The sequence below is a fragment of the Pecten maximus genome, chromosome 2, assembly GCF_902652985.1.
Source record: "Pecten maximus chromosome 2, xPecMax1.1, whole genome shotgun sequence".
In the NCBI taxonomy this organism is placed as follows: domain Eukaryota; kingdom Metazoa; phylum Mollusca; class Bivalvia; order Pectinida; family Pectinidae; genus Pecten; species Pecten maximus.
In genome coordinates, this window is record NC_047016.1 from 34,535,132 (window position 1) to 34,554,622 (window position 19,491).

The 19,491-nt window shown below is 34.8% G+C and overlaps 1 protein-coding gene across 3 annotated transcripts in view; it reads right to left on the reverse strand.

Annotated features, from left to right (window-relative positions):
* The window catches only part of LOC117321878 (kinesin-like protein KIF28P), a 34,381-nt gene extending 20,015 nt beyond the window's left edge, over window positions 1-14,366 (reverse strand). For 2 of the 3 annotated variants that reach the window (XM_033876488.1, XM_033876489.1), the window contains exons 1-6: window positions 14,189-14,366; window positions 10,757-10,960; window positions 9,512-9,644; window positions 8,487-8,566; window positions 3,891-4,002; window positions 3,279-3,390 (exon numbers count right to left, since the gene is read on the reverse strand). In XM_033876488.1, the coding sequence (XP_033732379.1) occupies window positions 3,279-3,390; window positions 3,891-4,002; window positions 8,487-8,566; window positions 9,512-9,644; window positions 10,757-10,960; window positions 14,189-14,233 (686 nt within the window). In that variant the 5' untranslated portion in view covers window positions 14,234-14,366. The remainder of the gene's footprint in view (window positions 1-3,278; window positions 3,391-3,890; window positions 4,003-8,486; window positions 8,567-9,511; window positions 9,645-10,756; window positions 10,961-14,188) is intronic. The other variant, XM_033876487.1, reaches the window with a different exon arrangement.
* Between the last annotated feature and the right edge of the window lie 5,125 nt (window positions 14,367-19,491).

The window sequence follows — 19,491 nt, forward strand, 5'->3', positions numbered from 1 at the left end:
ACAAATGGTGGCAATATAACATGGTTTTACTAACAAAAGGTGGCATTATAACAAGGTTTTACTAACAAATGGTGGCAATATAACATGGTTTTACTGACAAATAATAGCATTTTGACAAAGTTTTACTGTTAATATTATGACAGTTTAACAAGGTTTTACTGGCAAATAGTGACAGTATAACAAGGTTTTACTCTACAAATGGTGACAGTGTAACAAGTTTTTATTGTACAAATGGTGACAGTATAACAAGTTTTTATTGTACAAATGGTGGCAGCGTAGGAGCTTTTTGATAATATTTTACAGTGCAAATGGTGGCAATATAAATTTTATATGAAAAATGGTGTTAGTTTGACAAGGTTTTACTGTATAAATGGTGGCAGTATAACAAGGTCTATGGGGAAAATGGTGACAGTATTGTAGTATGACTTTTATGGACAAGTGGTGGCAATTTAACAAGATTTTAATTGACAAGTTTAGGCATTTTAACAAGGTCATGGTCTAAGTTGCAGGAAAGCAATTAAGATTCATTTTTACAGGTCAAAAAGTGGCAGAATAGCAAGATCCATTTTTACAAGTTAAATAGTGGCAGCATAAGAATATGTTTTACAGGAAAAGCATTACAATCTTAAATCTTAATCAATGCCTAGATTATATTTGTTTTTCTGGGGCATCAAACTAATTCCATTATCCATTTATATACAGAGAGTACAGAGGTATTGATTATACTTCTACACTGGTCACAGGTGACTGATTACAAACATACCTTGTTAATAGGTACATTAGCACCAGTAGAACATATTAGCTCTTAAAGCTCAAAGGGACCAATATTTATACACCTAAGAAATTGAACATGGCTCGAAATATTTTAAATCTACTAAATACTTGGGTATAACGAATGGCAATTTTAGAGGTCTAAAAGTGGCCAAATTCAAGGCTGAAAACTTTATGCTTCTTTATCAGACCAATTAAACTTTAACAGATCAGATATCAATCCTATTACTAAATTACTTAACACCACAATACACATGCCTTTCTGTAGGTCAAGTTTGATAGGTCAATAAAATACCTACATAGTATAACTGTAAAAGTCCAAAGTCATCAGCTAATTAAATTCATACTATACAAACAGGTAGATATAGAGACACCCTTGACAAGTCTTGTCAAGTAAGCAGACTCAATTTATTCAGTATTTCTAAAAGTATGAAAAATATGTATTTAGTGAACTATGAGTAAAAACAGTAAAAGGCCACACAGAGGTGGCTTAATAGTTCTAGGCCCAGTGTGCAGAGGATGTATTTCTTCACTCTATCCATGCAATTACAGATTTGTATATACATGTATATATACAAATGTATTATACTTCGAGGCCAGGTCAGGGCACAAGTCACATTTGTGTTGCTAAGTTATATATATTTGTATATATATATATGATATAGTACCATCCATGCTTACCTAGCCAATGCACTCTAAGTATAAGCTATAGGATATTGAGTTGGTTCCTTGGAGCTTCGCGGTGAAGACTTTGTGAAGGTAGAGTAGTATAAATGTAGAGAGTTTAACATCACCTTACAAGCTCAGACTAGCAGAAAAATCTATTTAGCCTAGTGGTCAAAGAGCGAGAGGTCACTTAATTTAGTTCATAACTTCTTCCACTGACATACGTATATGCATACTACTTGTCTTTAGGTGCTGGTTTCAATTTTTCTGCACAAACTTAAGGATACATGCTACCTTTGATAATACAGTGCATTCCGCTTAATCGGGTTGCCTATTTGCGGGGACTTTTTACCCGATTAACCGACTTATGCAATAAGCCGAAATGCACGTCGCCATCTTGGATTTGGTCCGTAATGGTTGTCAGACTTGGAAGAAAATATTTGCGTTATTATTGTTAATTAACGGTGTTTTTGTTTGTGCTTTTACTGATGTCAAATTGTCAGATTACTATTACTAATTGTATAAAAATACATGTATTAAAATAAAAACACCTTAAAAATTGTTTCTTATTCGCGACACAGTACAATCGTAGCACCTCAAATCGGGAGTCATACATCCCTGTTTCATCCACGTGTTCCTAATTTGACATACGATCTATTAGGACTCGCCGACAATTACAGCTAAAATCATTTATGTTAATCATAGAGACATTCTTATGTTCCCTATGAAATTTAAAATATTCCATATTATTTTCAATTGCCAAAGCACAAAGATCCCAGAAACCGAGTTTATTTAGGTCGTTCCTGTGGTAAATATTTATACGACCTTGACACTGGCAGTCACTGATAAAACAAAACGAAATCCAATGTAATGTTTTTATTAATCAGTTCTAATCCTTACCTGAATAGGAATTATAAGCTAACGTCGGGCGTCTGTCCTTTTACTGCTCGCTACTGTTTTTTTAATAACTCACCTGTGTACCGGTGTCGTCACATTTCCCTGTGGCGAACCCTTCACTTTGGATTCGCCACATACAGTGATATCAATCGATCTGTAGCAATGGCAGACCCAGGTCAAACCCTATTGTTTTGGTTTCTGCTTCGAAGATTTTACATCTCAGAAGTAAAAGTTTAAATTGTCTAGTAGCTTAATTATGCTTTTAAACCCCCATTACGTTTGGCCTGCAGCTGACTCTAAAAATAACATTTAATTTTACCCACAATTCTTAATCGACTTCCTGTTGGGGAAAAACCCCACGAGGCAGAATTATCAACAACACAGTTCTGAACATGACAAAACCCCGACATAACATTATCATTTAAGGTAATATTTTACCGTTTTTTGACATTTTAACCATCTAAATTACCCTATTTGTTGATAAATGTCCAAAACTTAAAGAAATACGTAATGACTTTCGTGAAAATTGGAGCATTTCTATTTTTTTGTCCTGATTGTTCTATTCGAATAACCGAAAAATGCGACTTTTTCAACCCAATTAAACGAATTTTTTTAACATGATTTAAGAGAAAATGGTTTTGGTTTTTGAAATTTTACCCACTTAAACGAAATACCCGATTAAGCGTTACCCGATTAACTGGAATGTACTGTATGTATATTTTATTAGTTTATGAGTTTTGTCCCCTTAAAAAATTCACATTACTTAGGTTGTTTTAATATTGGGAAACCATGTGAGTGTCACACATACATTTGAATGTAACCCTGAAATACATATTTCAGGCTTCTATAGAGCACTGCTTGCTTGGAAAAAAATGTGTTTGAGGTAGCATATACCCTTAACTTGACACGTTAATACATTTTTTTTTTAATATAGCTTTCCTTACCTGCTGGTAGCATTCATGTTTGTAGAAGCCACAGTCCTGTTGGTGGTCCCTTCTGCCATTCTTTTAGAGATCTCCTCGTAACTGTCTACAGGAACGACTATCAGGCCATGAGCTGTTGACAAAGGTCTACCATCAATACCGAGTAACCATATATACTTTTTAATCACCTTCTGACAACAAAATATCATATAATACATTATTTCATATATCGATATATGATCATGAAGTGTGTATTAACTAGTGGTGTAACGTTTCACCGATGCATCTGATCGTAGAGTGGTGCATCGATGCATCGTCTATCCTTAATTTGTATCGCAATACTTGAAAATTTGAAGTTATCTCCCTTGACCAATGTTAGCTTACGTTTTGTAGTAAACAAAATGGCTGACAAGGCCTTTCAAGCAGATTATAAAGCTGTCTGTTGGAGTTCTTTCAAACCTAAAGTATCTAAATTCGAAAACGCCTTTTCAAATATTATTTTATACGATAAAACATAAAGAGATTTAACTGATAATGACAATTCAATGTTAATTCAGGAGTTTTTCTTCTTAAACAAGGAATGTTGGTGAGTATGACAGCAATGGGCACTTAAATATATTAGTTATTACTTACCATAGAAACCCTGTTTAGGGTGCTGTCGAACTTTCAGTCCTCCGCGACTCGACTTTTTGGAGAGTAAATCTCTGACTTGTTCATTGTAGATCTCGAGCATACTGAAGGTTACCTGAGAAATAGAATATCATATGTTTTATCATAATATACCTAAAAGTTCAAAAGACATATGTAACAAGTATTTATATATCACTTTTGTCTCGTGAGATTTAGTGTTATGTATCTGGCGTCGACAGTAAATATGGGGTGACAGTCACAGCGATGTCATTGTCATTTCACTTGAAAGTTTTGCGATTTGATCCAATGCTCAAAATATTTAAGTCCAACTTTAATCAAATTTGGTATAAAGATAGATCACGTAATGGCCATCTAAACACAGCTTTATGGAATATCATCCTAAAATGATGGTCCATTGCCTCTGGGATGCTGGAGTCTGGACTATAAAGTTTTAGCTTAGCTCAGTTTCTCAAAAAGTATCAAGTGCTATTTCAACCAAACATTGAATATAGTTGTATGTACATCTCAACATACCCAACAGATCCCATGATTTTTTTTGTTTTAATATTTTTAATATTTATTGCTTTTCCAATTGATTTATAAATTAATTCATAGCCATCATTTCAGATGCATTTTCATCTCACTTTATCACATATTAATTCAACTGAATTTCGAGAAACAGTGATATTGCCACACTTGATATTTGTTTGCAATGCATCAATTTTTACACATCTGTAATGTATTCAGACTGTTCGGAAAGTGAATTTTGGAGTTTGATTTAAACTTACTATACTGACAATGCAGGACAGTCGTGATAATTAGTTATTTATTTATAAATGAATAAATAATTACATGAAATTTTATTTTAATTTATTTCTATTTTAAATGTTTTATATGGTTGCAGAAAATTAGTGAACAGAAACCATGGACCAGTTTCTACAATTTATATCGTGGTGCTGTCTAACCTGATCTAATGACCAACACCTGATCTAATGACTAACACCTGATCTAACAACTAACACCTGATCTAACGACTCACACCTGATCTAATGACTAACACCTGATCTAACGACTAACACCTGATCTAACGACTAACACCTGATCTAACGACTGATCTAATGACTGACACCTGATCTAACGACTGACACCTGATCTAACGACTAACACCTGATCTAACGACTAACACCTGATCTAACGACTAACACCTGATCTAACGACTAACACCTGATCTAACGACTAACACCTGATCTAACGACTGACATCTGATATAACGACTAACACCTGATCTAACGACTCACACCTGATCTAATGACTGACACCTGATCTAACGACTCACACCTGATCTAATGACTGACACCTGATCTAACGACTAACACCTGATCTAACGACTGACAGCTGATATAACGACTAACACCTGATCTAACGACTGACATCTGATCAAACGACTAACACCTGATCTAACGACTAACACCTGATCTAACGACTGATATAACGACTGACACCTGATCTAACGACTCACACCTGATCTAACGACTAACACCTGATCTAACGACTAACACCTGATCTAACGACTGACACCTGATCTAACGACTCACACCTGATCTAACGACTAACACCTGATCTAACGACTGACACCTGATCTAATGACTCACACCTGATCTAACGACTACACCTGATCTAACGACTAACACCAGATCTAACGACTAACACCTGATCTAATGACTGACACCTGATCTAACGACTAACACCTGATCTAATGACTAACACCTGATCTAACGACTGATCTAACGACTAACACCTGATCTAATGACTAACACCAGATCTAACGACTAACACCTGATCTAACGACTGACACCTGATCTAACGACTAACACCTGATCTAACGACTGACACCTGATATAACGACTAACACCTGATATAACGACTAACATCTGATATAAAGACTAACACCTGATCTAACGACTAACACCTGATCTAACGACTGATCTAATGACTGACACCTGATCTAACGACTGACACCTGATCTAACGACTAACACCTGATCTAACGACTAACACCTGATCTAACGACTAACACCTGATCTAACGACTAACACCTGATCTAACGACTGACACCTGATCTAACAACTAACACCTGATCTAACGACTAACACCTGATCTAACGACTGACACCTGATCTAACGACTGACACCTGATCTAACGACTGACACCTGATATAACGACTGACACCTGATCTAACGACTAACACCTGATATAACGACTAACACCTGATATAACGACTAACATCTGATATAACGACTAACACCTGATCTATCGACTCACACCTGATCTAATGACTGACACCTCGAGTTTTGGAGTTTGATTTAAACTTACTATACTGACAATGCAGGACAGTCGTGATAATTAGTTATTTATAAATGAATAAATAATTACATGAAATTTTATTTTAATTTATTTCTATTTTAAATGTTTTATATGGTTGCAGAAAATTAGTGAACAGAAACCATGGACCAGTTTCTACAATTTATATCGTGGTGCTGTCTAACCTGATCTAATGACTAACACCTGATCTAACGACTAACACCTGATCTAACGACTCACACCTGATCTAATGACTAACACCTGATCTAACGACTCACACCTGATCTAATGACTGACACCTGGAGTTTTGGAGTTTGATTTAAACTTACTATACTGACAATGCAGGACAGTCGTGATAATTAGTTATTTATTTATAAATGAATAAATAATTACATGAAATTTTATTTTAATTTATTTCTATTTTAAATGTTTTATATGGTTGCAGAAAATTAGTGAACAGAAACCATGGACCAGTTTCTACAATTTATATCGTGGTGCTGTCTAACCTGATCTAATGACTAACACCTGATCTAACGACTAACACCTGATCTAACGACTCACACCTGATCTAATGACTAACACCTGATCTAACGACTAACACCTGATCTAATGACTGACACCTGGTCTAATGACTAACACCTGATCTAACGACTAACACCTGATCTAACGACTAACACCTGATCTAATGACTGACACCTGATCTAACGACTCACACCTGATCTAACGACTCACACCTGATCTAACGACTAACACCTGATCTAACGACTAACACCTGATCTAACGACTGACACCTGATCTAACGACTAACACCTGATCTAACGACTAACACCTGATCTAACAACTAACACCTGATCTAACGACTGATCTAATGACTGACACCTGATCTAATGACTGACACCTGATCTAACGACTGACACCTGATCTAACGACTGACACCTGATCTAACGACTAACACCTGATCTAACGACTAACACCTGATCTAACGACTAACACCTGATCTAACGACTAACACCTGATCTAGCGACTGACATCTGATATAACGACTGACACCTGATCTAACGACTGACACCTGATCTAACGACTGACACCTGATATAACGACTGACACCTGATCTAACGACTAACACGTGATATAATGACTGACACCTGATCTAATGACTAACACCTGATCTAACGACTGACACCTGATCTAACGACTAACACCTGATCTAATGACTCACACCTGATCTAATGACTCACACCTGATCTAACGACTAACACCTGATTTAACGACTAACACCTGGGCCCAGTTGTTCAAAAGGTGATTAGCTTAATCACCTGATTAGTGCAAATTTCTTCTATCATTTGTTGCAAAACCTGCGAGTATATCATTTTTAAAGTATGCCAAATGGAAGAGAATTAAGAATTACAGAATTTCATAAAGTTTTGTCAAGCTAGTTCTACCAGATATTATTATATCTGGATTTGAAAAATGTTGTTAAAATGTGATTAGCCTAATCAACTTTTGAACAACTGGGCCCAGTTGTTCAAAAGTTGATTAGCTTAATCACCTGATCAGTGAAAATTTTATTTCGCCTTTACTTCAGAACCTCTGTGTGTTTGTTCCTTAAAATAGGCAAATAGGAAGAAACTGAGGTGTGTTATAGTTTCACAAAATTTTGTGATGTTAGTTGTACCAGAATTTTTTTTATCACAATTTTAAGATTGTTGTTAAATTGTGATTAGCTTAATCACCTTTTGAACAACTGGGCCCTGATCTAACAACTAACACCTGATCTAATGACTAACACCTGATCTAATGACTAACACCTGATCTAACGACTGACACCTGATCTAACGACTGACACCTGATCTAACGACTAACACCTGATATAACGACTAACACCTGATCTAACGACTAACACCTGATCTAATGACTAACACCTGATCTAACGACTAACACCTGATCTAACGACTAACACCTGATCTAACGACTAACACCTGATCTAACGACTCACACCTGATCTAACGACTAACACCTGATCTAACGACTAACAGTATTTACCAACCCCCTGTCCTGTTGGACAAAATCAACACCAAATTTGAGCTTAATATAGCCCTGATTTTAAGATAATTTGCATGCTAAGGGTTGTATAAAATGAATATTCCAACACAGTACAAAACATTGTTTGGATAAAGGTTAGTATCAATGATATGATTACCAACAATAGACAGATTGATGAAAACATTTTAAAACTTACCTCAAATTCAGTTTTATCTCCGGCTTTCTTTTTTTCGTTAATCTGTTGGAAGATGTTGTCACAGAAAAGTGGTACAATTCCTGAAATCAAAACAACACAACTGGTATTTGGCCTGACCTGTCCAAATAACATCACCACATAGCAATGGCTACTGTACTCAAACTTTACTATCATGGAAATTCAGCTAAATGAATTTTTTTTTTCTTTCCAGTTTTTTCGGCATAGCCGTCTAATTTTGTTTTGGCCCCGGATATGACGCTACAGGTGGCGTTACAGGTCAAGATGAAGTATATGATTGGTCAATGTAGCGGTCAATGCAAAATGCAGATATGCAGTTAAAAACGAAACAAAGTTAAGATTAAATGACACATTAATAAAATCATATTCCTGATTCAAATGCAGTCTTATTATTACCAAAAATGATTCAAACTGATCTAATTTTGTTATCCGTGCTGAATTTGCATTAGTTTGTTGATTTATTTCACCAGCAGTATTACATTATAACCACCAGCATTAAAACTATGTCGTTTATCTTTTTTAAAGATATTTCTTGTTTTGTTTTGTTTTATTTTCATTTTTTTTTTCACGTTTTTTTTTGGTATTTTTTTCTATTTTTTGTTTCTGCAGGTGTTGTTTTTATTTTTTTACGCATTTATTTGTTATGCCAATGAACTTGTTTACTAATTACTTCATTACAAGACATATGCAGTATAAGTATATACCTGAAAGTAAGACACTAATGTGATCTGTGTAATCTGATTATGAGAGCCAATCTACATAATTCAAAATCAAATCATGATAAAATTGATAGAATATATGAGTTTGTAAGTTTGGATAAAGTCACACATACTGAACCAAGGGCCATAACTTTGTAGTTAGCAAAGAAATGAGACCTAATTTTGTTATGTGTAAAGTTCCTATAGTGTATGATTCAAGGATACACTCAACCATGAAATGTCTGAATTTATTTGAACTTCCCCACTTCACATCCATGAGTATATATATATACACGTAAATGATCTCACCTTTGTTGACACCATATCCAACCATGGACCAACTTTTCCCAGAGCCTGTCTGTCCGTAGGCAAACAGTGTTGAGTTGTAGCCGCCCCAAGCGTTGTCCAATACACCCACTCCCAAATCATTATACACACTTTTCTGAAACAAAATATACAGGTACCATAGCTTAAAAAGCCATATATTTGCAAAATAAATTTAAACAGTTTAACTTTCCACATTCCCAATCAAATGACTCGATTAGTAACCTAAGATTTTTTTGATTTTTTTTTTCGTAACACCTTTATTTGTTAACTTAAAGGTGTAAATTGCATAAAGACCATTTAAAAAGTTCAGAGAGAATATTAAGAGAAGGAACTAGGAAGCATAACAGCATGCCTAATACAACGCTGGATACCCACTGTCAATTGCATTAGGTTACGCTAAACTAATCATTGTGGGTCAGCTCAAAAAATCCTTTGTTTTAATGATGACACTCTATAAATAGAAACCAATCAACATAATCCTTTCTGAATAAGAACTCTTCAGTTTTAAGGTGAAATTAGAATATTAAAATGTGATAAGTGTAGTGTAGCGTATCGCAATCAACCATGGGTAGCCAACAATGGCCGAACATCCACCATTGAATACAGGTAATATCCATGTAATTATTAAGGTTCTCAAAATTAATATCAGGGTAATCATAACGACATTATCATTTCTGTAACGACTTTCCTCAGTAGTAACGATGATTTTACAGAGCTCGTTAGTAGATACATTGTAATCCCTCCAACTGTATTCAGACTGATCAATTCGTAATATGACACAATCGTATATTAATAGGGTCTGTAAGTCTCGTCTTGAGTGACGCTTTTTTCCGGGTACCAAACACAGTTTATGTTAGTAGTCTCACAGAAGAAAAAAATGTCGTTAACATATACAAGTCAACGAAATACACATTTTCAAAATGAGTCTTGAATACTTTATCAACTAGCAATTTTGTGTTTTTGATATAGTTGCTATTTTTCAAATAATTGCGATTTTCAGTTTTCCCATGTTAACGTTATGGCAAAGTACTCGGAAGTAGTATTATCTCGCAAAATCTTGGGACTTAAATGGCGAGACTTACAGACCCTATACAGATTTGGTCAAATATGAGTCTTATTTAGACAGTTTTAAATGAATAAAACAAAAATTGGACATGTACATCCAACCATCTTTCTCAGAAAAATTGATTGTTATTATCTGGAGTATAATGTTGCTAAGTTCATTACCTGATCAGCAAATTTTTTGCCATTTGGTTGTGATGAATCTGGTTCGAAGTAGCCATTGTTTTCCTTGCAGCCATCGTGTGACCAGTAACTGAAGTCAAAGGTGAACTTTCGAGGTTCGTCACTACCTGAAGGGTCTGTTATCTGTGTGGTATTGCCATTCATATCAATGATAAGCGAAGAGTTGAGAGTTTTTTCTCGAGAGTTGTACGCAGTGTTAAGGAAAACAAAAACAAAACCATCTTTCAGAACTGTTTTTTTGCAAAACACTTGAATAATCATTCAACATCAATTATTAATAATCATCAGTCAGAAAATGTTTGGAAAACATAGCCTGACCTTCAAATTCATCTTCCTTTATGTCATTATTTTTATAATGATCATTAGCTTTAGATTGACCAAAAGATGTGATCATGATTTCAGTGCTGCAAGCAATATTGAGCGAAATTCAACTGACCAAAACCAATATTGATATGTCATACACGGGCATTGAAGGTTTTTTCACATAGAAACATTCTACATACTTCTGATTTAAATAATGAAAAAAAAATTGCAATCATATCTGAAAGTAATTAAATACCCCATTTACCTGCCCAAAACCAACAATATCAAAGCTATCAAACCTAAGTTAGCTAGTTCGTTTACTTGTACACCGTGCATTTGTGGGGTATATCAAGATATATTTTCTTATCCTCATAAATAAAGACTAGCAGATGAAATAAACAGCATTAAAATTTTACACTTCCAGTTGGATCAGTGTTATTTTGAAGCTTTTTCCCTTATTTTTTGCATAATGTATGTGAGACTTCCTAAGATACAAACATTCAGATGACTCTACAATAATTCATCATCAAACAACCCCCTTTACCTAGTGTAAAAGTTCAAAGCTTGAGGAGGGCTTGTTTGTGATTCACTTAAAGCTTACAATTTCTAAACTGATGATTCTGCAAAAATAAAAGAAGCAGGCTCATTTTTGGACAGCTGGCTAATTTGTGGATAGGAATAAGTTCATGTATCTCAGAGAAATATCTTGCCCTCCTTGGAGTTACATTGTACCTTGGATCAGGGATCAATCAATTCAATACTTTAAGTGACAGTTACAGTTATATCACTCATTCTAAAGCCACATTCTCCAAAAGAAATATACATAAACGTTTACATTTTGACCTCTTTACAGATTTCAGACTTGATATATACCTAACAAATTATCGTGAATCAAAAACCTGAGGAAAATGTGCTTTTATGAAAGTATAGGGGAAATTCCCAAAAATAATACTGACAGACCAAGTTTCTATCCAAATAAGTCCCACAATGCAGCGGCCGGGTTATCGGTCAATCACAACAATGGCAGAACACTGAAAGCATGTACCCGCCAAAACGCAGAGAGAATCTGCCAAAAGAAACGTAAAATGGACTGGAATCGGAAAAACCTCAGGATTTCCTTAGGAGAAGAATTGATTCGTTGGAGCAAGAGAAGAAAAGGGAATAAACTTGAATTCCGATATTTTGCTGGATGCCTGTTGGACTGATGGTCACCTCTTTCTGTATTCCTTGTACATTGTCAACTTTACCGATCTGATTTTATCGATATTGTGTTGTATTGATATTGCTATATTTTGAAATAAGTATTTAGTTGTATGTTTGTTTATATTGATCAGTTATTATGAGAAAATTTTGTTAATGTGTTCAAATGAAAGCATTGATAGGCGAGTTCATTCATACTTGATATGTAAACAACGGCCTTGTGTGTAGTTCATGTGTAGTGTACGTTGTTATAGCCTCGTCCTCGGCTCTGAGACAAATCTCTCAATAAAAATAAATGTGGCGAGTTATTTTGATACTCTGATGTACCTATGAAATATGTCGTTTTAATGTCAGGGTGGAGCATTTTTTATTGAAATAAAAACTTTGCAGGCTATGAAATCATTTTTGGTGCAATGGTATTAAAATATCTGTATACAAGCATCTATATCTATTTCTGTCGATTGTTGAAATGCTTTGAGCAGAATTTCAATTCTGCAGGAAGTCTGGTACAGTATATAAAGTTAACTTTGGGATATGATATATTGGGTTAAAGCAGGTTAATTGTTGGGGGTCTTAAGATCAATCGTATCGTAAGAGTTGATTTTAAAACTGTGGTCCAATAAATCAGTGTTAACAAGGCAACACAATGTTTGAATATAAGCTAGTTTGCAAAGGATAACAGATGAATGGTGGCGTTTACAGAAATACCAGGTAGATAAATTAAAATACATTGGATGGAGAAAAGGTCATTGAATAATCACACTCTTATACCAAAAACCAGGTTTTAGATTTAGGAATAGCCCGAGTTTCTGCTACACCTACACCAGACATGGTGTCAGGGCCAGAGGAAACTCTGGCTAATTTAGGAAATGAGTGTACCTATAGGCTAGTTATCAGCTGCTGCATGGCCTTTTAGCTACATATTGATACAAGCATATCTGTCTTGGGTTTAGAGTGGTACGTCCCAAGTTAGAGTCCTCAAGGTCTTCAACATTGTACACAGGATCTCTCCTGCTTTATAAACAGGATAAACTGATATTTATCATTACCAAGAATCAGTTACACAGTGCGTTCATTCGCATAGTATATTGGTAACCCATTAAATTTCCGTGTACATGTATATGGGAAACCTATTGAGTAACCAAGTATATGGGAAACCCATTAAGTTTCCGGGTCTATGAGTAACCCATTGAGTTTCCGAGTATATGGGTACCCATTGAGTAACCAAGTATATGGGTAACCCATTAAGTTTCCGGGTCTATGAGTAACCCATTGAGTTTCCGAGTATATGGGTACCCATTGAGTAACCAAGTATATGGTTAACCCATTAAGTTTCTGAGTATATGAGTAACCCATTAAGTTTCTGAGTATATGAGTAACCCATACAGTTTCCGAGTATATGAGTAACCCATTAAGTTTCCGAATATATGGGTAGCCTACTAGCCCATTGAGAGTCGTCTTGTCCTATACAAGACATCTACCTGTCCACAGGGACATGTATAGTCTTATAATAACCAGATGTTAGACTAGATCCTGTCCGATCCTTGTCTGATTGGGCTAATTAAATCTGGATATGAGAACCTCCACAGCATTACAAAGATAATATGCTCATATCAGTATAAAACTTATATATGCGTACCTCTCAAATATATACTGTATGTTACATTACATGAACAGCACTTATAAATACAATGTAGCACGGTTTGATTCGCCGTAAGGAAATGCATCATAAAATACAATTTACATTACATCTTAAATGAAATATAAAACAAACATTAGCAAACTATCAGATTTTAACACATTGAAACACCTTACATTTTACTGCAAACTCCATACCGTAAGATTTTAGCTTTTTGACAGCACCTGTCAAAGCTGTCGCAATCAGTTAAATGGTTCTGATAAAAAGGATATGAATGGCCGAACTCTAACGGCAACTCTCACGTTTTCCTCCGACATGTTGAAAGTTTGTTCAAGTTACCCCCGTATGATTTGATGGCTGCTATCAATCACATGAAATAATCGCCGATGCAAAATCCAGAAGTCAGCCGGCTAAAAGATCCGCCATGTTTATACCGCCTGTGTTTGTAAACGCGATTGGTTGCTAAGGCGCTTGTCAATAGCGTGCATGACGCTGGAATCTCGACGACCAGTTAAATATAGAACGGGGCCCCGTGATGGGGGAATTATAAACGGGCACCTGTCGGCCAATTAAGACAGTTTAGCGTTAGTAATATAACAGAACTTAGCCCTTGCAGTGACGTAAATATCATGGTATCTGTCCCTGGTGGGTTTTGCCATCATAAATCACAAATCATGCAATTTCAAATGGTTAAGCCAACCTTGATGACCGAATGTTACAATATATGTAGAATAGAAAGAAAAATATATGATATTGTTTATTTATTAACTTATTTTTTCATTTATTTATTTATGTTCAATTTCCACTGTAGTTCTGTCTGTCCTACATTGAGTTCAACCGTATTGAAGATAGATAACGGAGATTTAGTTAGTTACAAACATGTAAGTTAATGGTTTATGGATATATATATATTCCTTAGTTATCCATGACGACCGGTTCTTTTACACGACAAGCCAGTCCTCATTCAGTCTTGCGAAATTACATATGGGTATCTAATTACATAAACCTATCGATCTCGCGATCAAACAGGGTCGACCTAAATACGTCCCCGGTATCAGACGATCAAAATATATACAAAATATACGGCTTTACTCTAAATAGGAATCGTTTTATCTACAGTGATATCAATGAATTGTTTGGAACTTAAATGACTTTAAAGGGACAATTCGTTATATAAGCATTGTTTATTAAATACATTCAAGCAGATATAAGTATAAACAAATAAAACTTGTCAAAATTAAACAAACATTATAAATGTACACTCTGTAATTTATTGGTTTACATCTCCGTCCCCTATGTTGGCCTCGGTTATTTCAATTTGTTGATCTGAGCGGTTGTGGTAACAAACTTCGTCTGCCGCACGCCCACCCAATTACGCATATTACTTATCTATGTACATTGCATACACCAGGTATTTCAAAATATATGTACGAACGCTATTGTTATTTGTCCCTGATATCAGCCCGGTTGTTGAACTATACTGATCAGCTGGCAATCAGCACTCGGTATTCCACGTGCTCCAGTACACCTGTCAACCTAATACACAAAGGAATATTTAGATAGCTGACATTTATGTTGAACATATCTTAAATGTATCATTGCTATCAAATTATTATAGCCTGGGTATAATAATATTATTTTATGTTTGCATATAACGCATGTTTGTATTGGAATTCTGACCGGTTAACCAGATTTTGTTTATAAGGTGAAGAAACGATCTCAATTCCACCTCTCGGATTTAAATATTGTTTCGTTGCTAAAATTTTCTTACGATCACGAATTGTTTGAGCTGAAAATAATCCAGATTTTGAAACAAAAACATATATATATCCTTTTTTTATTTTTTTTTTTTTCACTTCATTCATTCTGTACCTTTACTTTGTACATCCACACTTCATTTATTCAGTTTCATTGCCACTTTGCCACAAAATGTTCATTCAAGTGCAAATCAACATGACATGCTTGCCTGTGTTCATCCTTATAAATCTGACAAAATTACACACTATGTCTGAAGATTGATAACATATACATGTATGTGACGAGTAAAGTAGGCGAGGACAACCCCCAAAGTGGAGCCAAGGATTGTATTTTATATATTACTTCCAAAAAGGAAATGAATATACTTTATTCAAAAAGTTCTACATTTTCTTTCTGTTTTTTTCCCCTAATAAGAAGTCAATATTATTCAAAGATTGTTCAAATATACCCCATTTATTCCAGAAGGGCTGAAAAGATGTGTTCTTTTTCCCGTTGCGTCTCTCTAATTTCATAGTTTTAGCAAAACTAGTCTTACATATTCTAAAATTTGGAATGGAGTCATTCATGCGACAATAATATATATGATGCTTTATTAATATTAGAAAATGGTTTAATAATTTTCCAAGCTGTGGATTTCCTAGAATGATATCTGCATCTTTAAAGTTATTAAATTGATGTATATCTTCATGTTCAGTATGTCAAACATTAAACTGTTCAAATAATCTTTCTCCATAGCAACGACGAACAAAAATATTTTTTTAAAGTTTCTGATTCCCTATTACAGAATGTACCAATTCTAGGAGTACATTATTTGATTTTCACTAACAAATCGTTTGTTGGAAGAATCCTATGATTAATTGTATACTGAAAAGTACATAGTGTTACTCTGCCGCGGGTACTGGGTGAAGGGACATAACTCTGTCGTCACGATTTGCAATTTGCTGGAACTCGAAGCATTCTCCAAATAATATTTCATTTTCGCCGAGTTGTATGTATTTTTATTTGTTTATTTTGTTGATTTCATTTGGATTTCATTTTCAAACTTTAGGTACGTTTGTCAAATCAGTTTTATTTTTGTTTAATTTTTCAACTGTTTACATCTATTTTGATTTTCTTTGCCTTTGCTGAGATTTCAATTATGTGGTAATGCTTTAAAGGTATTCAAAATGTGTATGACATTAAAAATACTAATTATAAATAGAGTGAAATGTCTGAAGAAGGTATTTGCGGGTACGCGGTGATAAGGGATATCCCTGGAATATCACACACAGTTGATTTAACTCCAGCGTTTATATAACACAACTACAGCTAGTAGAACTACTGAATATCTTTGTACCCGTAGGTCAACATACACAATAAAAAAGAAATATCTTTAAAAAAGATAAACGGCATAGTTTTAATGCCTGTGGTTATAATATAAATCTGCTGGTGAAATAAATGAACGAACTAATGTGCTTCAGCACTGATAACAAAATTATATCAGTTTGAATCATTTTTCGTGATACCAAGACTGCATTTGAATCAGGAATATAATTGTTTTCATGTGTCATTTGAAAAGATACATCCCCTAATTCAGCTTGCAATCAATCTAAACTTTGTTTTGTTTTTAACTACATATCTGCAGTTTTAATTGACCGCTACATTGACCAATCACATACTTCATCTTGACCAGTAATGCCACCTGTCGCGTCATATCCGTGCCAAAAGAATATTGTACGGCTATGCCGAAAATACGCGTATACTTCACTAATATTATGAAACTTATGGTTTAACATGGAGAGACGGAACTCAACGAAATCTTCCTTCTAGCCTAACCGTCGTTATTACGTCAATTAAATCATCGTTAATCATCGTTATTACGTCAATTCAACCGTCGTTATAACATCCCTTCAATTATCGTTATTACGTCCCTTCAATTATCGTTATTACGTCCAAAATCATCGTTATTACGTCAATTCAACCGTCGTTATTACGTCCATGTCCTACACCAGACACGGTGTCAGGGCCAGAGGAAACTCGGGCTACACATATCGCAGCTTTAGTGTTTGACTAAAAGCATATATCTCCCATATATTTCTAAGTATATCAGAACAATGAAGTGTGTACAGCTGACATCACATAACTGTGAATGTCATGATTGTCGATATTAAACCCATCATTACGGATGGTATACTACAATGGACCCCGCCTACAACGTATCTGATAAAAACGAGTAAGGACGAAATGGTGTGCAAGTTATGTAGGTTATCGAAGTGATATTAGATTTTCATCACATGTATCCACATTTCCTTTTCCAGTTTTAAATATATCAAAGTATTAATATTTTAATATTATCATGCTTTATATTGATAAAATGAACTATTTCAAGTAAAAAAAAAATGCTTTGGCTTGAATAACATATATATTTATTTTTGATACGTTTGTTTTTCCCTCAGTCTGGTATAGGGGCATAACGTTACATTTCCCGTTGTTTAAAAAAGATTATGCCAATGATAAACAAATCTGTCAAACAATCGCAAGCACTATTGTTGTTTTCATGAGTATCGCTAAGATTTAATAGAAATACATGTTTTTAAGCGTTTTCATAATGGACATCTTCCTTTTTTTCCTACTAGAAAGCTTTTTTTGCGAGGGTTGTCTCCCTTCCTTTGCTCCATGTACACGTGAACGACTTAAAAAATAACTTAATGTATTTTATGAGATTTTTTCCTTATTCCTCCTGATGTATGCAGATGATACTACCCTTTTCTCCGAATCTGGCTCTGGCTTACAGGAAAAGTTGGACTTCCTTAAACAATATAGCGACAAGTGGCAGTTGACAGCAAATTAAAGAAAGAAAGAAACAAAAACAAAACAAAATTATTTACACTTATTTCACTTTAATTAGAAGTTTACAAAAATCAAGCTACAATTGCTAGTAGAACATGTATGATTCGTCACTATTTAGAATCTAAACTGAATGTATTTAACGTCTATGTTTCATACGTTCTTAATTATGGCTGCGAAACGTGAGGTTTTCATGCTGCCGACAAAGTAGAAACAGTTCATGTCGATTTTTAAGAAGAATTCTAATGAGAAAACCAGTACGCCATCTTTATAGTTTACTGGGCGTCACCTTTCCACATTACCAGGGACTATGGTATACCCAATATTGGTTGATATTAACCATGTATGATATTTGTACCCAGGTTCAAGAGTTATAAACCACTCATAAAGACTTCCGAAAATAATTAAGTTGATGAAGTAATGGATGAATGTAACCATAGTAACTGTAATGGCGTTGTCAAGTTAGACAACTGCTGGTGATGACTGGTTTGGTAATGTCCAGTTACTCCGGTCTGTGAAATTTAAGCAGCGTTTGATAGACAATTTCATTAAAACAAGGAATAGTTTGGGTTTGTTTTTTTGAGTATATCCTGAAAGTGTAACTTAAATTCATCTCGATATTTTGGCTTTCGTCGCATCAGTTATGTTAAGAGGAAGGTCGTTCACAAATTTGGTAAAAATGACACCCGGTGTTCACTACAACGTACACCCCTGAACAACAAGGGATGCAATTTTTACCGTATTTTAATCTAGCCCTCCAAAATTTCTGAAAATGTGCTACACACACTATGGAAAGTCCAGTTACACATAGACTCTATTAAATTAGCAGTTCTCGTGGTAAAAAAAACCTGAACTCTCGATGATTTTTGCACTGCAATCATTAATTTATCACACACTAGAAAAGAAGAAACTGTTGTATTTTTGTTTTATAGGCGACACAAATTTGATTTGTTAATCGTCGGCATTTATGGTATCAGCTAGCAAAAGAGGG